The sequence below is a fragment of the Natator depressus genome, chromosome 1 (assembly GCF_965152275.1).
Source record: "Natator depressus isolate rNatDep1 chromosome 1, rNatDep2.hap1, whole genome shotgun sequence".
Classification (NCBI taxonomy): Eukaryota; Metazoa; Chordata; order Testudines; family Cheloniidae; genus Natator; species Natator depressus.
The window spans coordinates 326218430-326241072 of NC_134234.1; the positions used below are offsets into that span (position 1 = coordinate 326218430).

A 22643-nucleotide genomic window follows, 5' to 3' on the forward strand; every position below is an offset into this window, starting at 1 on the left:
GCGGACCACCAAGCAATATTACTTTGAAAAGCTCTGGCGCATGTACATAACCCTCAGTGGAATACATATAGGGAGCACACATCTCGAAGAACCTCCAGTTACAGGTAAGTAACCTCCTCTTCTTTTTCCTGCAATTTCATAATGACAGCACAGTTTACTTAACACCCCTAATTATATCCCTGAAGTTGATAATTTCTGATCACATAGGCAGCTGTTCCTTTTTTCTGTTCCTTTTCAAAGTGAATGTGAATAAAAATCACATATGTACTGTATTTAAAGCACTGAATTGATGGCATGCATCTCAAGAATTTCAGAAAGTAAAACACAAGGCTTTATTTTCAAGACTATCTGACTAGAAGGAAAGTTACTGTGGTACAGTGTGCCAAACCAGCCACCTAGTCAATAAACAGAATCACAGAGCATTAAGTCACATGAACATCTGTTGATTCAGTATTTTGGCTGGAACATTCTTCATACATTTATTAATTCCCATTAAGGGACAGCATATTAAAATATTTTAATTCTGTAGACAGGTGTAAAGATAATGAAATGTACTATCTGTTTACATGTTTTCCTACTTTATAATTGCTTGCACCAATTGGAAGAAAACCACATATGCGTTCTGAGACTTAGAAGGAAGAATTATTTAAGATGGAATTAATTGCTTAAATTTTCTTCTTTCTAGAATAATATTTTCCAGTATGCATTTTTTTAACTAGTAAAGGCTTGCCAAACTTTTTTAAAATTCTATTTTTAAACTTGTAAATTCACAGATTCATAGATATTAAGGTCAGAAGGGACCATCATGATCATCTAGTCTGACCTCCTGTACAACGCAGGCCACAGAATCTCACCCACCTACTCCTGCGATAAACCTCTCACCTATGTCTGAGCTATTGAAGTCCTCAAACCATGGTTTAAAGACTTCAAGGAGCAGAGAATCCTCCAGGAAGTGACCCGTGCCCCATGCTACAGAGGAAGGCGAAAAACCTCCAGGGCCTCTTCCAATCTGCCCTGGAGGAAAATTCCTTCCCAACCCCAAATATGGCGATCAGCTAAACCCTGAGCATATGGGCAAGATTCACCAGCCAGATATCCAGGAAAGAAGTAAATAACCTGTAAGACTTAAATGTAGTGTGCAGGTTCTCTGTTTTACTCCAAAGAATACTGTCCGTGCGTATGTCTATGATGAACGCTAAACTGAATGTGCTGAATAGTTGTGAGGATTTTTAGATATGTTTAAAGATATTTTATCTGTTATAAAAGTTATCTGTGCAAATCTCTTATCTTTTTAAAAATAATTAAAAGCGGTGTTTATTTTATCTTTAGTTACTTGAATGATCTGGACAGGATAGCACAAACCAGTTACATCCCAACTCAACAGGATGTTCTCAGGACTAGAGTGAAAACTACAGGAATAGTGGAAACTCATTTTACTTTCAAAGATCTTCATTTTAAGTGAGTATTCAAGCTGTACACATAACCCTGTGATATGTTTTATTCAAAGTTTTAAATGTTCGTTAACAACTGTGACTTACTTTTATCACAACTTATTTCTTGGCATTTGGAACTATTTTCAGAGAAGATGGGGTGTCCACGCGGAGGGAAGGGCTTGCGGGAATGACTTTCATAGTGAGAGACCAAGTACAATGAAATAACACAAACTTCTTGGAGGCATATTTAGCATTGAATTGTAGCACCAGGAAAGCCTATTTAATTCCCATGTAAACTTACATGTTTACATGAATAATGTGCATATATAAACTTCTTTCAAATAATCCTTTTTGTGTAATGTTGAAGAACTAGTGATTGAAAAATCAGCTTTTCTTCTACTTGAAAATCAGTTGAAGAGCTGACGGACTATGAACATTCACTATTTGTGAAGTGAAACCACCAAAATATCTTTTATAGTACATCTAAATGCTGATTTCTATCCCAGTTTGCAACATGATGCTTTGTTTACTGACTAATTTTGCAAATCTATTTTTTTTCTTCATGAAGAAAAAATGAGACTTTGTAAAAAGAGTTCAGGAAATTTCTAAGGAGCAGACGTTTCTGCATCAAGTCTTATTAAGAGATGTTATCTCTCTGTGCATTAGGTGTTTTGCAACTAAACATTTTGAAATCTCTTCTACTTCTCTCAGCAAGCAAATGCATGAAAAGGATACAGGGGAAGAGTTACATGTACTGTCTGTGTAGTATGTAAATCAGCATGGGTTTATGGAAAATAGATCTTTATTTTTCGATGAGATTATAAGTTTGGTTGATGAAAGGAATAATGTTGATGTAATATGCTTAGGCTTTGTGAAGTGTTTAATTTGGTACCGCGCTATATTTTGATTTAAAAACTAGAGCAATGTCAAATTAACATGGCACACATTAAATGGATTTAAAATGGGCTAACTGATAGGTCTCAAACTGTAGTTGTAAATGGGGAATTGCCTCGAGTGGGGGTCTCTCTAATGGGGTCCTACAGGAATCTGTTCTTGTTCCTACACTATTTACCATTTTTATCAATGACCTGGAAGAAAACATAAACTCATAACTGATGAAGTTTGCAGATGACACAAAAATTGGAGGAGTGGTAAATAATGAAGAAGACACGTCACTCAGAGCAATTGGAATCATTTGGTAAACTGGGCACAAGCAAACAATATGCATTTTAATGTGGTTGAATGTAAACACAGAATAAAGGCCTCAATTACAGGATGGAGGACTCTTTCCTGGAAAGCAGAGACTCTCTGAAAAAGATTTGTTGCTGGTGATGGATAATCAGCTGAACATGAGCTCCCAGTGTGATGCTGTGGCCAAAAGATCTTGGTGGAGGCGGTGTGCCGACCCTCATTGGAGCCGAGCTAGTCGACTCAGCACTGAGTATTTCGGTGTTGGTGTGGAGTGCTTCTCCCACTGTGGGAGTCTCTCGACACCATTTCCCATCACCGATGCTGAAGAAAAAACATAAGCAGGTGGCTGAGGGGGGGCGTTCCCCGACTCTGAAGAAAGCCAGCCACGGGGAGCACAGTGGAGTGTGACTTGAGTCTGGCCAGTCCTCTCTTTTGAGTCCAGTCCCGGATCAGCCTTCTGCACCAGAGGGACATTGTGGCACCAGCAGAGTCGTGATGCTGTCAACCCCGGAGGCATTTGTTGCAGCCAGGGACTTGTTGGTACTTTTGGTACCGCTGTCGCTGGCAGTACAAGAATTGGTGACGTTGGTGCCAGTGAGCAGAAGGCAGCAAGTTGCCCTAAGCTCCTGTTTGGTACCATCAAGAGGGAAACCGTCCCTGCTGGTGTCAGTGCAGGTCTCCTCGCCTCAGCACCGTTCCCAGGCACCAAATAGTACTGCCCCTCTGTGGGCCCTGAAGGAAGGCTAGTCATTTGACTCAGAGTGGAATTGTATTCCCAGCCAAGGAACTGTTCCCAGTACCACCCCAGTCAGCCTTATCAGGTTGTGGATCTAGATGTAGGGCTACCCCGAAGTCCTTGGCACAGTGGGCACTGGCCTATGCAGATGCAATGGCCATTTTCGAACCCAGGGGATTTTCCCCTGATTCCAGGCGCTCATGCTCGGTGGTCTGAGAGAGAAAGCATTTCCATCCCATCGAGCAACACCCAATCTGGACTCTGGTACCAAGTTTAGTACCGATCCTCAGAACCTAGACCCTCAGGATTGGATCAGTGCAGAAGGAGAAGAGGAGGACCACCTGCCAGTGCAGGCATCCTCATCGTCCTCCTTGGATGAGGTAGTGTCGGGTGAGCGTGTCACCTCCCCACGATGACTTCAGAGCTCACCAGGAGCTGTTGAAAAGAGTGGCCTTGAATCTTGCACTGAAAGTGTAGATAGCTAGAGGTCCTCCCACAATCTGGCTGGCTGATATTTTGAGCGCAGCAGCCCCATTGAAGGAGGCTCTTCCTCTCAGTGAGGCCATCACAGACCGTTTTAAAGCCCCGTGGCAAACCCCATCCTCCCTGCCTCCCGCCTCACAGCTGAAAAGAAGTATTTTGTTCCCGCTCCAGGGTATGATTATTTGTACTCCCATTCCTCTCTCAGGCCTCTGGTGGTCTCGGCGGCCAACGAGAGAGACAAGGGCAACAAGCAACAACCCCCAAAGTGAAAGACTCAGAGAGTAGACCTTTTCAGGACAAAGGGGTTTATTCTATGGGGGTCTGCAGTTCCGCAGTTCCAACCAGCAGGTGTTGCTGGGGAGGTGTGACTTTAACGTCTGGGACTCGATGTTAAAATTCAAGGACTCAATTCCCCAGGAGTCCAGGCAGGAGTTCTCTGCTCTGGTAGAGGAGTGTAAGTCTGTAGCAAGGACTTCCCTGCAGGTTGCCCTGGACGCAAAAGACTTGGCGACTAGATCTATGGCTTCCGCAGTGGTCATGCGCAAATGTTCTTGGCTCCACTCTTCAGGAGTGCCAGTGGAGGTCCAGCAGTCCATTCAGGACCTTCTGTTCGAAGGCACTTGGCACTTCTCAGAGCAAACAAATGCAAAGCTCCATGGTCCGAAAGACTCCACAGCCACCCTCAAGTCCCTGGGTATTTGAGGAAACACTTCAGGCCCCAGCACTCCACCTGTTTCTTAGTTCCGTCACTCCAGAAACGTCACTCTGTCACTGCAAAAGAAATGAAACGGGGGTTTTAGATGTAGGCAGCTGCCCCCATCTGCCTCAGCATCCCTACCTGGGCTGCCCAGGTGGGGGCCAGCCAAACAGATCTTTCGATGGGATTCCTTGGGCATTATACCAATTCCCATGTCATTAGATCATGTCCCCCTTTAGTTTTCGGGCCACTTGCCCCTCTTCAACATGGCATGGTCTCTTATCACCACAGACCACTTTGTGATGAACTCTGTGGAAAGGGGTTATATGCTTCTGTTTATTTCCACCCCCCTCCCCCATGCTTTCCTTCTCATGAGCAACTTCTGGCTCAGGAGATGCAAGCCTTCTCTGAGTGGAAGCCAGGGAGGAGGTTCTTCGTGACTTAAGCGGGAAGGGTTAGGGCAGCCCAATTTGACAGCGAGTACTTCCTCGGTCGGGAGTGCCCTGACCTCTTTAAGAGGGACTCAGCATGGTATGGGTTCCCTGTCACCTTCTACTACCTGGTACTGACATACCTCTCTGGCTAGTAAGAAGGCAGCACCAGCTGTGCAGTATTGCTCCCCATCACTGGTGCCTAAAAAGAAGCTGAATAAGTCGGACTGGGGGCGCTCTCAACAAAGCCTTAAGGCCACAGAGCGACTGAGACCTGTGCTGGGCCACTCTCTACAGAACAATTGGTACCAGTGACTCTGGCCCCAGAGAGGGGTCGTCAAGTCTTCAAATGAGGTGGTGAGGAGCCTTCTTGCCCTCCCAGCACTGCCATCTCCCCCTAGTCAGGGACTACCAGGAACAGTCCTAGCACCGCAGGACCCAGTGCCTCAGAGACAAGTGCTAGTACTGGGCAAGCCAGCAATGATGGCGCGACACCCCGCCATCACGTCCCTCCTCGCAGGGCTCGACTGCTCACCATTGCAGCACCTCTACCTGGCACTGATGGGCACCGCGCTGCCATAGTCACCCAGGAGTGGGTCCTCTAGCTCCAAGTCAGAGGCTGAATTGTATGCCTCCCGAGGGAGCACACATTGAGTCGACTATGGGCATTCCACAGCCATGGCACAAGGGCTCATCCCATCGGCATGGCCACCGACCCAATGGCAAATGCCACTCCTGTGGCTGATGTGGACCCCTTGGACGGTTCAACCATTCCAAGGTTCTCACGTAGGGTGATCCCACTCAGTGCCCTCAAAAGTGAGAGCTCCCCTGCTATTCCCTTCAGAAAGGGGTTCGGTTCTGGGTGCCGAGGTGGCTGAAGCACAGGATACCCTGTGGGGGACTCACCAACAACAGAGGACATGCAAGGCCTGGTGTCAGTCCAAGCCTCATTGTCGTCTTCCCTGGATAAGGCAGTGGCAGGGATGACCATAGCACCCATTCAAGATGATTATAAGGCTCACCAAGAGCTTTTGCGTCATGTGGCCCAGAACCTGGACATACAGGTAGAGATCGCAGAGTCAGCTCCTGCCCTGGTGGACATATTAGCACTCTTGTGACCGGCAAGAATGGCCCTGCCCTCAAATGAAGCCATCTTGCAATCTATGAGGGCTCTGTGGCAACCCCCCCGCAGCCCTCCAGCTCACAGCAAAGTATGTGGAAAGAAAGTACTTTGTAATCCTCCAAGGGGTGAGTATCTATACACTCATCCTCCTCCAGGATCCCTAGTCGTTGCTGCTGCGAACGAATGGGAGAGACCAGGGCAGCAAGGCCCATCGCCGAAAGTGAAAGAGGCCAGGAAACTGGATTTATTGGGCAGGAAGTTATACTCGACGGGGCCATGGAGCGACTGAGACCTGTGCTGGGCCACTCTCCAAACATCTACAGAACAATCGGTACCAGTGACTCTGGCCCCAGAGAGGGGTCTTCAAGTCTGGTGCTCATGGACTACCAGCGTAGGGTGAGCCACAGAGGGGATACAGCCCTGGCCCTGCCATCGACACCAGAGGCAAATGAGGTGGTGAGGAGCCTTCTTGACAGGGGGCCTCCAGCTTAGGATATCAAACCACCAGGGCCTAGGCTGCTATGATTTTAATTCCTGGTCAGCGATAACATTTAAGGAACTCTTATCTGAATTTGTGGCCCTAGTAGAGGAGAGTAAGACTGTGGCCAAAGCATCCCTTCAGGAGGCCTAGGATGCTGCAGCTAGAACCATGGCCACAGACATGGTCATGAGGCGGAGCTCTTGGCTTCAGTCCTCTGCACTGCCCCACGAGGTACAACAAACAATTCAGGACCTTCCATTCGAGGGGAATTCCCTCTTTTCTGAACAGACAGACACTTGGCTTCACTGCCTAAAAAATTCAAGGGCCACTCTAGAGTTGTTGGGCCTTCACACCTCAGCCCCAATGCGCAAACAGTACAAGTCCCAACCTGTGGGCCGATTTTACCCGCCGCAACACCAGCAGAGGCAGGACATCAGCCAGTGGAGGAGCAATGGCTTCCGGAGGAGGCATACGCCGCACACCTCAGCAGCCTCTACGTCTGCGCCTGGGAAACAATTGACGGGTTCTAAGCAGATCTTTTGAGGGTACACCAGAGGACGACGTACCAGACCAAAGTCTGTATCTTGCCCCTATGTTTGTGAACCGTTTGCCCAGTGGAAGTGGGATACACCCTGCAATTAATTTCTTCCACTCCGTCCCACCCTCCCTCCCCAACCTTCAGGGACCCTTCTCACAAGAGACTTCTGGCCCAGGAGGTGCAATCGCTCCTCAGGGCAGGAGCCATGGAGGAGGTTCCTATGAAATTAAGAGGCAAAGGGTTTTACTCACATCACTTCCTGATCCCGAAGGCCAACGGGGATCTCGGAAGCCTGAACAAATTTATGAAGAAGCTGAAGTTCCGCGTGGTCTCCCTGGCCTTTATCATCCACTCTCTAGATCTAGGGGATTGGTATGCTGCCCTCGACTTGAAGGACGCATATTTCCACATAGCCCTTTTTCAAGGAAGCAGGAAATACCTCAGATTCATGGTAAACAACTATGATTATCAGTTCATGGTGTTACTTGTTGGACTGTCGAAAACCCACGAGTATTCAAGAAGTGCCTGGTAGTCGTGGTGGCCTTCCTCCGGAGGAGGAGTGCAGGTTTACCCATACCTGGACGGCTGGCTGGGCAAAGGCTGGTCCAGGGACCTGGTAAAAGCACACACGGAACTTATACAGTCCACCTTCCAGGATCTGGGTCTTTTGATAAATGCAAAAAGGTCAACTCTCTTGCTGGTTCAGAAGATAGAATTCATAGGAGCAGTTCTCAGCTTGAACTAGGCCAGAACCTCCCTTCTGGAAGACCATTTCAGAGTCATCGTATCAATCACAAACGTTCTGAAAGACTTCCCCATCAATACATCAAGGAACTGCTTAAAGTTTTGGGACCTCAGTCTGCTGTTGTCAAGACGGGGGGGGCCCCCATTAGAGCAAGGGGCATGTTGCCAACGGCTGAATCTATCCTGGGGATCACATCCTGCATCCACACACACTACGACTTGGCAGAGGTGCCACCTCCTTGCTTGACAGCATACTCCACAAGATCGCAAACTGCTTCAGCGGTATTCGTGACACAGGTCCCAATCCTGGATGCTTGCAAGGCAGCGATCTCATCCATTCACACATTCACCACACACTCTTTATCACTCAACAATCCAGAGATGATGCAGCCTTCGGTCAAGTGGTCCTCCAGTCTGTCTCGGCAAAACTCCGATCCCAGCACCTATTTGATTGATTGGGAATCACCTGTATGGGAATAAACATGAGCAAGCACTTGAGGAAAAAGCTGTTACTAACCTTTCTGTGTCTGTTGTTCTTCAAGATGTATTACTCATGTCCATTCCAAAACCTGCCCACCTATCCCTCTGTCGGAATTGCCGGCAGCATATTGTTGAGTGCCTATATACCGCACCCTGATGGCGCCAGAGTTGACCCGACAGATAACACTGGGGGAAAACTTCCAGCAACACTGCACACGGCGCATGTACACCTACATTGGAATGGACATGAGCAACACATATCGAAGAACAGTAGTTACCGAAAGGTTAGTAACTGTTTCTCTTTGAGATGTGTGGTCCTTATGGGTATTCATGTCCTCCCTCCTTCCCCTTAGCTTGCATTATCTTCTGATCTGCAGTAGAGTAGACGCTACAGAGGCAATCAGTCGACACTGCCCCTTATGCCGTCAGTTGGGAGCATGAGGAGACGAAGGGCACGGGTACGGGTACAGGCACAGACCAATGCAGACTATTGAAAATTTTTTGCTCCCTGGCACATGTGGGCACTCACAGTGAATGCCCATAGCGACCACATATCTGAAACAGCTCCAGTTAAGGGTAAGTAACCTTCCTTTATTATTGCCACTTTTGCACCCCCTCCCCCAAATTTCTCTTCTGCACCCATGCAGGAAAGGAATATGATAATTCAGTCAGTTGTTTATATATTTGGGGGCTATCAATGACTTTCACCAATGTAACTGAGCACATAATTTGAAGTCAATGGGGAGGCTCTGGTGGCTCTGCAAAGGGATCTTGGTTACACGTGCTGTTGACACATGAGCTGGAAAAAACTCTAGTTAGCTCTCCAAGACCTGGGCTTGTTCTGCAAAACAAAGCAGGAATAAATAGTAGTAACATCTTAATTTTTGTCACTCAGCAGTTATGATTGCGCATGCATGTGCACACAGATCATGTTTGTTGAGTAAGTGCAACTTTATTTACTTATAGTTATCTTTTAAAATAGAACTGTACTTTAGAGGGTTTGGTGCATGGAAGGCTGTAACATTCTTGATCCTCTTGGTGACTTGTATGAGTAACTCCCAACAGAGTTGCAGAAATTTTAAAATATTCTGAGCATTCCTGATGCTACTCAAGAGTCCACCAGAATGAAGTGTGACTAAGTAGGATGCAATCTTTACAGGAAATTCCACAAGTAATTTAATTTTTTAACCATAAATCTGTTCACAGATATCACTTATAACAGTGAAGATCAGTGTGAACATATGGCCAGCATATATGTTTGACATGAAAGGTTTTGTGGATATGTAAGTTCATATATTCCCATTAGACAGGAGCCAGCTGCAGCAGCAGCTTTTGTGGCAGGAGAGGCTGCAGCTGTTACTTCAATGAGCAGCAGTCAAAGAGACTCTGAGGTGAGAGTAAGGAGAAAAGACCATCTGAACCACACTTCAGAATTGTTTGTATAGGAGGTGGCAGCTGGTGGGCGTGTGTGTGTTTAACAAAAAAAAAAAGTTCTAAGATTGAGAAGACTGATCTCAAGTTCTCACAAGATTATGTGGCAGAGTGGAGTGAGAGAACCATCCACTCTTTCCCACCTTGCTACCTCTCCAATTTTTTGAGGGAAGAAGCACCCTTATTCACACAAGAATATGGCAGGCAAGGGATGGCAAGATGGAACCCCCTGCTCTGAGTTAGCACTGAACTTTGCGGGTAGAAGTGATATGGGATGTATTGGACAAGGTTTCAGCAGACCCATTGCTGAGAAATGCAGCCCTGATCTTCAGTTCTGCCCACTGTTGTCTGGAGATCTGCCACTAGGCTTCTTGCAAAGCCTCACAGCTTAAATTCATAACTTTGCTAGACAGTAAAAATCATGGATTCAGTAGGGACACTGGTTTTAGATCGCATTACAACAGTCTAACCGACTAACCCTCCTTTGTCTTATGACTGCAGAGGTGTTAATTGCCTACTTAACTTGAATGATCCTTTGCAACATGTGTTAACTCTTTTTGCTTAGCAATTTGTTCCACCTTGTATTTAGCTGAGACACTCTGATTACCTTTCCCAGACCTGAAGAAGAGCTCTGTGTAGCTTTAAAGCTTCTCTTTCACCAACAGAAGTAGGTCCAATAAAAGATATTATCCTACCCACCTTGTCTCTCTCAGTAGGAGTCTTGGTATTTTCCTCTTGGTGTCTTTTTAGGCTATGTCTACACTAGCACTTTTGTTGATATAACTTATGTTGCTCAGGGGTGTGAAAAAAGCATACCTCTGAATGACATAAGTTGCACCGACAGAAGTGCTGATGTGGACAGTGCTTTGTCAGTGGGAGACTGTCACTCGTTGGGTGTGATTTGTTTATGTCGACGGGAGAGCTCTCTCCCATTGGCATAGAGCAGTTACATGGGAGATCTTACAGCTGCAACAGTACAGTTGTGCTGCTGTAGGCTCTCTAGTGTAGACATGGCCTTAGTCTGTTTGGAGGAAGGACAAGACAAGTGACCTGTGTCCCCCTTGCCTTCTCTGAAATGGGCCTTTTGTGGACCCTACACTGAAGCAGCAGATAAAAGGTGCCAGTGGGAAGGAAGTACCAGCTGGGCTTGTTAGCAGAATTTCAGTCACCAATGAATGGAGCAGAGAATTTTACTCGGGCTGTTTTCCTTGCAATTCTCTGGCACTTCTTTCCGGACTGCCATTTCTTGGGTAGGGGTGTCTGCTACCCCTGCTTTACTCCCTTGCTTCCTCTCCCATTGCTTGGTGAATTTGCAACCCAGACTGTTGCATATTGGCAAACTGTATCCTCAAAAGCAGTGATTCTGAAGAGGATTTAAGGGCCGTGGTGCGTACCTGGATGTATAAGCCGGGAAACACTTAGCAGGAATAGAGAGCTAGTATTACCTCTAAACAGCACGGGTGAAATCATTATAGGAATGTCTGTCCAGTTCTGGTGTCCACACTTCAAAAAGGATGTTGAAAAATTGGAAAGGGTTCAGAAGAGAGCTGCAAAAATGAGTCAAGGTCTGGAAAACTCGCCTTACAGTGAAAGATTTAGGAAGCTCAATCTATTTAATTTATCAAAGGGAAGGTTAAGAGGTGACTTGATCACTTGTTAGTACCTGTAAAGGGCTATTTATTCTAGCAGACAAGACCAGAGGCTGCCTAAGAATCCTAAAATAGATTAATTCAGGCTGGAGATAAACCACACATTTTTAAGTTTGGGTACTTAACTATTGGAACAGCTTATCAAGGGTTGTGGCTTTTCCATCACCTGAAGTCTTAAATCAGGACTAGATGTCTTTTGTAAAATAATATACTTCAGCTCAAGCACAGGGTATTAACGTGGAGGAATTTCTGGATGAAATTCTTGGCTTGGTCAGATTAGATGGTTATAATGGTTGCTTCTTGTTTTAATGAATCTGTTCTTATGAGGGGACACAGTTGCTTCTTCAATTTTCTCACCTGGCTTTGAGGTGCTTGATGTGGTTTCTCTTTCCCTTCTTTCCTTTTCCCTCCTATATTCTTTAGGTGGATTGAGGGAAGGACCACATGCACTTTTTTTTTTTCTTCCCCCTCCCTTCTCCCTGCCTACTCTTTCTCTCTTCCCAATCCTAGGTCTCGTGAAGCTTCTGCTGCTCTTTGAAGAAACAGCTGCTGCTTTTGCTGCGCTAAGGCTCCTATGGTAATACAAATAAATAGGCACTTTGGCCGCTCCATCTGCTTCATTCCCTGATGACATACAAATATACCTTAGTAGGAATATGTGGCTTCTTTCCAGTATAAATGCAGGGGGAAAGAAATGGTCAAATCAGAGGTCCTTAGCCATCCAGAATTACAGTTTTAAAGACCAAAATTGGGCTCTTATTCACTCTTGATGAGTTAGTAAAAAATATTTTTAAAAGAATGGAGTCCGGCTGCACTTTAACTTAATACCTTAACCAACATTTTTTTAATCCCTGCTAGGCCGGCCAATCTTTTGAAAATGAGGATCACTAACAATTATGGACCACTTTTGCCCTTGGATAAATGATTGCAACTTCCATTGAATTCAGTGAAGTTATTCTACGTGTATCTGAAGATAGAAATAGACCTTGAACATCAATTTTCAATTGGTCTGGATGATTGTGACTTTGCTAAGGTCACATGCAAATCTTATTCACTGGATGGCTTACCAAAGCATTGTAACTTTTCATTTAAAGTCCGTGGGAGAGTTCTTAGATCAATTTTAACTTAAAATGTAAACTATTTTAAAAATGTATTTTACAAGTAGATTACTAATCTTGCCCCTAATTCCAGCCTGTAGACTCTTGTGGTTTTACAGACACCCTTTTTTAAAGCGTTTTTCTCCTCTGTTGCTCTATTAAAGGCTCGCACAAACAAGGGGGAAATATGACTAGCTAACTGACTCTGCAGAGGAAACAAACTAACTAGACTACTGTCAAAGGCACACAATAAAGTGTAATGAAATAAATAAATCTGCTATGTGATCTTAGGTGTTAATTGAAGCAATCGTAGATACAGTATGTTGGCAGAAGTGTGGGGGTTTTGTTTTTAAGTTGACTTTCCTCTTAAAATAATATGATCTATTTAGTTTCCATTTTTTTGAACTTTGAAAAAGAAATCATAGATTAGTTCTTTAAGTTTGCTTTAAAGCTTATAAGTTGTTTTGGAACTGGAGATAAGTGTTTTTCTTGCTTTATGTACACTGAAATGGCTTGTAATGAGAAGAGCAACAAACTTAGTATTAATTCACTATAAAGTAGCATTCGTTACATAAATATATTTACTGGATAATTGTGATTCTTGTGCAGCAGCTGCACTTCTGTTCTAAATATCTAGTCCATTGTGTCTGTTCCCACTTTTTAAAAAAACCTTCAGTATTTATATTGATGGAAATGCATGGTATGATTTGACAAATCCAAGTTTTAAGGTGCCACAAGTACTCCTTTTCTTTTTGCGAATACAGACTAACACGGCTGTTACTCTGAAACCTGTACATTGGAAATGTATTTCATTTCTATACTTTAGAAGGTTATAAGTATACTGAATTGTTTTTGTTCAACCATGAAAAAATGTAGCTGTTGTGGCAGGTGGAAATGAATCCTCCTCACTCTGTCTTCCGAACTCTGTGAAAATTACGTTTCCAGCAGTAACATTTAAAAAGCCACACTATTGAATATCTAGCCTCAGGTGTAGAGTGATCTGCAAACTGATTAGCAAAGCCAGGGAATTTGAAACCCCTGGGAGTGACAGTAGTACAAATTGTGAGTTATTGACCCCTAATTATCAGTTCTGTTTGTTCCTCAGGAGGCTGAAGATCTGGCTATCAAATTTCTGACATCTTGTTAGTTTACTTATTCATACTTTTTGTAGATTTTTTTAACTTGTTTTTCCTCTTCTTGACCTTTACTTTGGATGTAAATGTCTCATGCAGCTAGGCTGTGCCTAATTGGTTGCCTGATTAGCCTTTTTTTAAAAAGGAAGCAGAACTCCATAAGATACATCTGAAAAAGTGGTGTTTTACCCACGAAAGCTTATGCCCAAATAAATCTGTTAGTCTTTAGGGTACCACCAGACTCCTTGTTGTTTTTATAAAATTTAGAGTTTTTGGGTGGAGCATCACAAGGGTTAAACAGTAGTAGTTAAACAGGAGTGTGGGAAATCATGAGGATTTTAGTTTTTTTTGTTTCGTTTTGTTTTAAAGGAAGCAGTAGTGGTTTTATAGACTTGTTGAATCAGTACTAAAAATAACTCGCTTCTGAGCAGAATCTTTTTAGATGCAAATGGACAGGGACAAGTTTTGAAGAGAGACATATTTTAATATATCAGGATACATAAGTAATTTAAATAACCACATAACATTGTAGACTTCTAGCTTATCGTAAACTTTATCTATCCTTCCATCCATCCTGGTTTTGTCATGTCTACATTTAAAAAAAAAGTTCTCTGAGGTAAGGCAACATTTCTTTGTTGTCTGTAAAGCACCTAACATGCTTCTGAGCACTGAATAAATCTAAAGTAGTAGCAGCAAGTTTTTTATCCCATTTTGATAAGCTGTATCTCAGAAGTTAAGATGGTCCTTTTTGGTTATTACTTATCCTATCTGTTTAAAACCTTACCTTTTAGTTTTGCAGAAATACATCAAAGCAATTTTCTTTCTATGCAGTTTTTGATAGGTCTTTTATAATTTATCAACAAACTTGATTGTGAAGCTTTGTTTTTGGTGCAAATAACTCCATGTATATCAAACATGGCAAAGACAATTTTCAAAGTAAGGATTAAATTGTAATGATAAATATTTAAATTGCAGTGTTGAATACTTTCAGGACCTTTAGAGAAGTGGTTCTTAACCACGGGACCGGGGCCCCCTAGGGGGCCACGAGCCGGTTTCAGGGGTGCCTCCAAGAAGGGCCAGCATTAGACTTGCTGGGGCCCAGGGCAAAAAGCCAAAGCCCCACTGCATGGGGCTGAAGCCCAAGTCCCTGAGCCCTGCCACCCAGAGCTGAAGCTGAAGCCTGAGCAATGTAGCTTTGTGGGGGCCCCTGTGGCATGGAGCCCCAGGCAATTGCCCTGCTTGCCACCCCCTAATTCCTGCCCTGACTTTTATACGCAGAAAACCAGATATTGTGGGACAGGTGGGCCGTGGAGTTTTTATAGCATGTTGGGGGGCCTCAGAAAGAAAAAGGTTGAGAACCTCTGCTTTAGAGCATGTTTACACAGCCCGCAGCATAGAGAGCCTTCCATACTAGTTCAATAGACTTAGGTAATGGGGCTTGCACTAGTGGTCTAAAAATAGCTATGTAGATAGCGCTTTGAAGTTGGAGCTTGGGCTTTGAAGTCCACTCCACTCACTAGGCTTCAGAGCCCCAAGCTCCAGCCTGAGCTGCAACTTCAATTGCTTTTAGGAGTCCTCAGCTAACACAAGCTTTGAATTGTGAGAAAACTGAGGGAGAGTTGTGACCACTTTGCCCTTTATGCCTTGTACAGTGGTATCAGGAGGCCCTAGGCCTCAATTCATGACCTCAAAGGACAATGCTATTCAAAAGACTCAGATCTCACACCCATAAGGTGCATGCGCACCAACAGAGGGATCCATGTTGACTAAAACATCTTGAAGAACATCTCTTGGGTACTGAACTGCTTACTTCAGCTTATATAGTAGAGGTCTTTTAAAGATAAACCTGATCAGCTATAGGAAAGCGAACTGGATTTTTCTGTTTTAAACATTAGCAACTGTCGTGTTTACCAAACCCCAGCTGTATGTCTGTACACCAGTCAAAACCCAACTTAACTTCTAGGCTGAATTTGAAAAGCTGAAAGTTAGAAAAATTATAGTTTGAGTGATAAACAGTGTAAATTTGATTTAGAAATGTTGAAACAGTGAAAATAAAAACTGGAAATGTAACTTTTACTCAATTTCCAGAGTATAATCCAAGTGTTTTTATAAAACTTTCCCCAAAGCAGTGAAACGCATAATTACTCTGTGCTTCTGAATGTACAGGATTTTGCACCCTAGCTCAGAGCATTTGTGTAAGAAAAGAAATGTTTTCATGGTCCATTGTATTTTTAGTGCTAGCATTTTTTTTCAATAAGCCAAAGAAGTTGAAAAACTCTTTATTCAAGTACGTATGTAGTAAAACTAAATCCAGGTGCATATTTTGCAGTGGGTTTTGATATCTTGCAGCCATAAACAGTTGCAGAGAAACTGTGTAGTACAGATCACATTTACTTCTGCAGGGCATTTTATTTGCTTTAGTTTCAAAGTAATTTTTGCTAGGAAGTAATGCAAATTATTGTATTGAAGAGATTTTTAAGGCTTTATTAAAATTAATTTTCAACACTAGGGTGTTACTCTAGAACTTGAATACTCTTTTGCCATAAAATTGTGTGATCAGACTAGTACAGTCTGCTCTCAAATTTTTGTATAGTACTCAGAAGGCTAGGATTTCAACACTATCTTATTTTTCTGTTTTGCAGAATGTTTGATGTGGGAGGCCAGAGATCAGAACGGAAGAAGTGGATTCATTGCTTTGAGGGAGTTACAGCAATAATCTTTTGTGTAGCGCTCAGTGATTATGATTTGGTCCTAGCAGAAGATGAGGAAATGGCAAGTAAACTAATCTTGAAGGAAGGGGGAGAAGAGAAGTAGAAACTAAATGATCTTGAAGGAAGTTAAACCCTTTATGAAAAGTGTGTATATCTTCTGTTTTCACAAGAAAGTAATTTCCACTTGCAAATGTCCCAGTGGACAGTAGAAATGGTGAAGAAAATGCCATCTCTTTGAATATTACTGGCATAAGAAAATATCTAGAAAGAAATTCTTACTAGATACTTTTGTTTACAGGTAGCTCTTTTCCATGTTCCAAAAGACGTTCTATTTTTAAATTAGGTAATGGGGTGAACGCTTTTTTTTAATTGCATAGTAGGGGGTTACGATGACAAATTTTGGTGGTTCAAACAATTTTTAGTGGAAAACCATATGGCTTATTTAGCCACCACTTTCTTTTCCCTGCGTGTGTTTTCTTTTTCTTTCTTTCTTTTTTTTTTTACCTAGTTTCCAGTCCTTCAGTCTTCCTTTCTATATGTCTCTTTCTCTGATCATTTTCCCTGCATTTGCTGGTCTTCTCTAGCTATTTCTTCGTTTCTTTGGTTTTTCTTTCCGGCTACTCTTCTTTTCTCTTCTTTCAGGATCAGACTCCCCTAGCAGAAGCAGACACAAACTAGCACCACTCTTTATTCATGGAGCTGACAAGAGTGATCCTAGTCCGTGTTGCTCTCTAGCTGGCTTAATAAGTGAAGTACTTCTGTGTGCTGACTTTCCTGTAGACTGTAATTTGAGGAGTAAGGAAGTAGCCTTCAAATCAAGCTTAGGCAAATTGTGTCCCGGGTGGGTAGTAGTCTACTGGCATAAACAGTTAGAAGCATGGCAGAGGCTATTCGCGTGACTGGAAAATGTTTGTGAGTAAATCGCTTTTGGGGAAAAACACTATTCATTTGGTCTCCTGGTAACACTGGAGTAGTTGACTATCAGGCAGGACTGCCATATTTGATTTTCTAACTTCTTTTAGAGGATTTGTGCAGTAATCAATTTCCACTTAAAGGTCGCTGTCTTCCCTGGACTCTCTCTTCTTTATAACATTTGCAGTTATGTACGGAAAAGAGACACTAAACTGTGCAATTGTTAGACATTCAAAACTACAGTCACAAGTAAATGAAAAATAAAACAAAAATAAAGAATTTACTCACCTGAACACCACCAAAATTATTACAGGAAATCGTGCTTTGATGATCTTGTTCTCCGTTTTATACATCATGGGGTAGGATTCTGGGATTCAGTATACAAAAACACTTTTACAGGAGATTTTATTACTCCATTGGTAGAGTTTCACTGTATCAAACAGGTATACATTTCCTGATTTCATTACTATTGAAAAGGATAATGGAGGGTAGGCTGAAATATCTTCTTTTCAATTGCAGAATCGGATGCATGAAAGCATGAAATTGTTTGACAGCATCTGCAACAATAAATGGTTTACAGACACTTCTATTATTCTTTTCCTAAACAAGAAGGATCTCTTTGAAGAAAAAATCAAAAGGAGTCCCCTCACTATTTGCTACCCTGAATATGCAGGTATTCTGCTACTTGCGTGGGAAGTCAAGTCACTTCCAGTTATGGAATCTTATTCCTGGTGTTATGATGCGTGAACCACCAGTAAGAAACAGTTTAATCTGGAATCAAAGTTGTGTCCTCCGCTAGCAGTTAGGGGAGACCGTTCTTTAGTTGTAAACTGAGCCAATTTGATATGAAAGCTTAGTAACATAAACATGAAACTTCACTGTGCCACTTTTAGTCACTTTAAAGTATGTGCCAAATCCTGCTCTTCTTACTTACATGAGTAGTCCCAGCAGAGTCAATAGAACTATGAATATGAGTAAGGCTAAGAGAATTTAGCCTTATAACTGCTCATTGTAGAGCAGGAATGTTCCCGATAGACCAGTATTCACTATCTCTGGGCTGCGAGCATTGACAGCCTGAAAAGCCACAACCAGGTCTAAAAATATCCCAAAATACAGTTAACTGCAGCTCAGAGATATGAAAAACTGTACATATAAGGTGAGAAAACTGTCCCAAACTTGTAACAGCTTACAAAATGGCAACTCTCAATGCCAATGATGATAGTCTTCCCAACAGAGATGTATTCTAAGGTGGTGGTTTGAGAGCATAGTAGGATAATTACTAACATTAAACAACAATTTAAAATATTTAACTGTAATCAGAAGTATTGTTACATTCATGGTTTATTGAAAGCTGATGTCAAACATCTTTTCAAATACATGGAATATTTAGAAACATTGGGGGAGAATCCACACAAATATTTGGTTCATTCAGTATTTAAAGTGTTTAAACATTCTTCGTGATGAGATTCTTTCCAATTTATTCTGATTAGGCTCTTCCTGTACTCCATTTTGCTCCAAAACCTTTACAATCATAGGATTTTCTCCTAAAGAGGTTTACGGCATTTAGGTTTTTTTTAAACACATTGGAAGGGAAAATATGGTATGCAAGAATTCTTTAGGAAGAGACGATGATGTAATTCAGCAGTGGTCTGCATTTAGTTTTCTACTACCTATTGGTAGATTTATTTTATTTACATAATTATATAAAATTCTGTCATTCTCTTGTGCAGAGAATACTTACTTGAAAAAATATAATTAAAACTGGGAGAAAAGAGGGAATAGGCCAAATACAAATTTGGGCAGGTGGGGATGGAAGAAAGCTCCATGAAAAAGAAAAGTGAGTGGAAACAAAAATAATGGAATGAGGGAAGTTTTTTTTTGTTTTTGTTCCCTCAGTATTTAATTTCCTTAGTGTTTAATCTGAAAACATGAACAAACAGTTCCATGGAAACAAAACATCACTTCTATTTGCAGAGCAGTTAGAGCTCTTTAATAACCTGATCAACTTCCCATTGAAGTCAAGGGTAAAACTCCCATGTAAGTGGGAGTTCATTTGAGTCCTTAGCCTTCTGTATATATAACTTAAAACATTAATAATCCAGTATGTTTTACCACCAGCAAGAGTTTTATACTGTAACTTAAAACAGTAGTTGTGCAGTTACTTAAAACTGCACACCATTCTTCCATTTTTACAGAAACTGTCCAGCAGTTTTTAAAAAACAGTTCATGACTTCCTTCAAAGTGTATAGTATTCATTGCTGCTTAGGCCTTGTCTACACTATGGGGGGAGATCGATCTAAGTTACGCAACTTCAGCTATGTGAATAATGTAGTTACCATGGGGTCCACACTACGCCATGTCGACTGGAGACACTCTCGTGTCGACTCCCCTTACACGTCTTGTTCTGGTGGAGTACAGGAGTTGATGGGAGAGCAATCGACAGTCGATTTAGTGGGTCTTCATTAAACCTGCTAAATTGATTGCCGATGCGTTGATCGCCGTGCGTTGAATCCCCGGTAAGTGTAGACACTTAGCCTGAAATTTAGTGTTTATTGAACAACTTTTTCCCTTCCTTCAGGATCCAACACTTATGAAGAGGCAGCTGCATACATCCAGTGTCAATTTGAAGATCTGAACAAGAGAAAGGACACAAAGGAAATCTATACTCACTTCACATGTGCCACAGATACCAAGAATGTGCAGTTTGTTTTTGATGCTGTAACTGACGTCATCATAAAAAATAATCTAAAAGACTGTGGCCTCTTCTAAGACTTTGCATTCAATGGTAATTGTGTTCCTTGACCAAAATGAGTAATAGGACTTTTCATCAATTTGTATATGCCTCAGTAATATAGAGCATTTGTACATGTACACAGGAATCTAATTCTTTTGATCTTTATTTTTAGATTTGAAGAATGACTTCACAAACTTCTAACCTGATGGGGTTTTAAGAAGAAAGAAGTACAAAACAATTTGTGCTGAATGACAGACCAGTACTGTACTTGCCTGTTTTAACAGCTTTATTTATGTTTGTCTTGTAAATTTAATTAATTAAATATTAGGTAACAATGAAAAGTATCTTAATTGTATGTATACTTGTAATTGTAGGAATGTTATTTGTATGACCATTGAACAGAATATTTTAATAACTTGATTTGTGTTCCAAAGTTTCCACGTTTTATGAGAATGCTCTTAAGGTGGGTAAACCTTTGTTTTCCTTTTTCTTTTTCCCCGCCCGCCTTTGGATTATTTAAATATCTTGTAAAAGTTAATTTTTGTTTCATCTTAAATATGCATGCTGACTTATTAGGTTTTGTTTGCAAAACCAAGTGTTACAGGTTTCTTGGTAGTCTAAAATAATCTTACACTTGCTCAGATTTAAAGGGACACTGTGAATTCAAATTTGTACCTGACCTTAGGTTTTGAAAAAGCTCTTAAAAATTTCAAGGCTAATGAAAGGTTTCTTTGATTTATTAAAATTCTAGTGGAAACAACTGATTACAAATAAACTTTTCTTGCAGTCTTTTCAGCACAAACATTACAACACTGAGAAACTGAAACCGGATTAGTTAATTTTCATTGCCTAAGCTGATGGAAATGTAAAAAGAAATTATTAGGATCAGTAACAGAGATTAAATTTTTTAAAATGTATTTTGTCTGTTTATCTTCTTTCTCCTGTGAGTGGCAAAACTTTCCTTGCTCTCGTAAAAGCCAATGGCAAAACTTGAGAGCAAGAAGCCTTTTTTTCTTTTCATTCCGTGGAATTAGAATCAGGCTCCTAAGGTGTTGCTATTAATTGTAGGTAAGGAAACTAGTTCTACAAATTATTGGTAGTCATGAAAATATCAGACACTACCAAAAACAATGCACAGTGGTATCAAATATAGTACAGATATTTTCTGTTTCAAATATAAAGAAAATCTTCAGTATCTCCGATATCCATATGAGGTAATTATTTGCTAATGTTGATTTTTAATGGTGTGCACTTGTGTGATTTTTAAACTGACAGTGTCCCTTTAAATAATATTACATAGAATTTCTTTTCAGTTAACTTTACTTTTCATTGTATCATTTACTATGTAAGGGGTATATTATGCATTGCCTTATGGGTAGTGCCAAAACTGATTTTTATACATTTGAAACTGAAATAAGCTTTTATTTTGTAAATAAGTTCTTAGATGGTTGTCCTGAGCATTTTGGTCACCTAAGAATTGTAATCACAACAAATTTAGAAATATTACTTTCTACACTTGTTAGAACATTGTATGTAACTACCATATACCATATTACTTTGTCCAAGACAAGAACACCTCTGAAACTGTTGCTAGTTTTCCATTTTTTCTTACAGATGCATATGCTTAGAAGTGTTCATTCTAAATGTCTAACTAGAGTTATTTAAAGCATTAACTCATTTTTGATTGTGTATTCTTTGTTTAAGGCTGTGAAATGGCCTTGAAATAGTTCTTAGCTCTTTTCATTCTTGTAATTTTTCATTATTTGCTATGGAATTTATAAATGTTTTCAAATGAGAGTAAAACAAAGGAGCAGTAATGTTAATTTATTAATGGAGGTGTTGAAAATGTTCACACAGAACAAGCTCTTTTAGTAAGTAATTATGGTAAACGGTTTACGTCTTGGACTGCTTTGAATTGTGCATTATCATGCTGCATTCACAACTGATTTTATGTATCACTGAAATATTTTGTGACTATTTAACTTGTTGTCTTTGTACTTAATGTAAAAAAAAAATTGGGATTAATCAAAAATTACTGAAAATTTGTCTAAATTCTTTGTGCCTTGCCTAAGAGAAATGTTTTTCATTAAATTTACTGATGGAAGACCTGCTGCATCCACTTTGTGAAGATAGTGAATACAAATGAAAAGAAATGAAATTGTGAGTAAATTCACATCAGAGTGTATGTAAGTAAAATAAAAATGAGCACACATTGATGACCTGAACTTTATCCTGTATAATTTACTAACATCCTAATAAAATTGAGATTTTTTTTAAAAAAAAAGTATAATTCTTTCCTGAAATATGTACACAATTTTTTGTCCTATACTAAACAAGTGCATTGAAAATATATCTCCTCATGAGCTTTTCCACTCCAGACTGATGGACTTCCTCTTTTGACTTGCTGGGTTGGCAGCTGGACAAATTTCCATGAAGACTTCTCCTCTCCGCGCGCCCGCCCCCCCTCCCCCACGGAACTGATACTGGTTCTGTGGTGGGAATCTCACAAGTCTGTGTCTTACATTTATGGAATGGTGTATACAAAATAAGCTGTTCTTTTTCATGCATTTTAAGGCCTAAAGGGGCTATTATGATGATCTAGCCTGATCTGTATAACACGAGCCATGGTATTTCACCCA

At 41.3% G+C, this 22643-nt stretch overlaps 1 protein-coding gene across 1 annotated transcript in view; it reads left to right on the plus strand.

Moving 5' to 3' along the window:
* Positions 1-22266, plus strand: part of GNAI1 (G protein subunit alpha i1) — a 71404-nt gene extending 49138 nt beyond the window's left edge. The window contains exons 5-9 of the mRNA XM_074942553.1: positions 1330-1458; positions 16290-16419; positions 17790-17943; positions 19849-20055; positions 20177-22266. Of these exons, the coding sequence (XP_074798654.1) occupies positions 1330-1458; positions 16290-16419; positions 17790-17943; positions 19849-20039 (604 nt within the window). The 3' untranslated portion in view covers positions 20040-20055; positions 20177-22266. The remainder of the gene's footprint in view (positions 1-1329; positions 1459-16289; positions 16420-17789; positions 17944-19848; positions 20056-20176) is intronic.
* Positions 22267-22643: the final 377 nt, after the last annotated feature.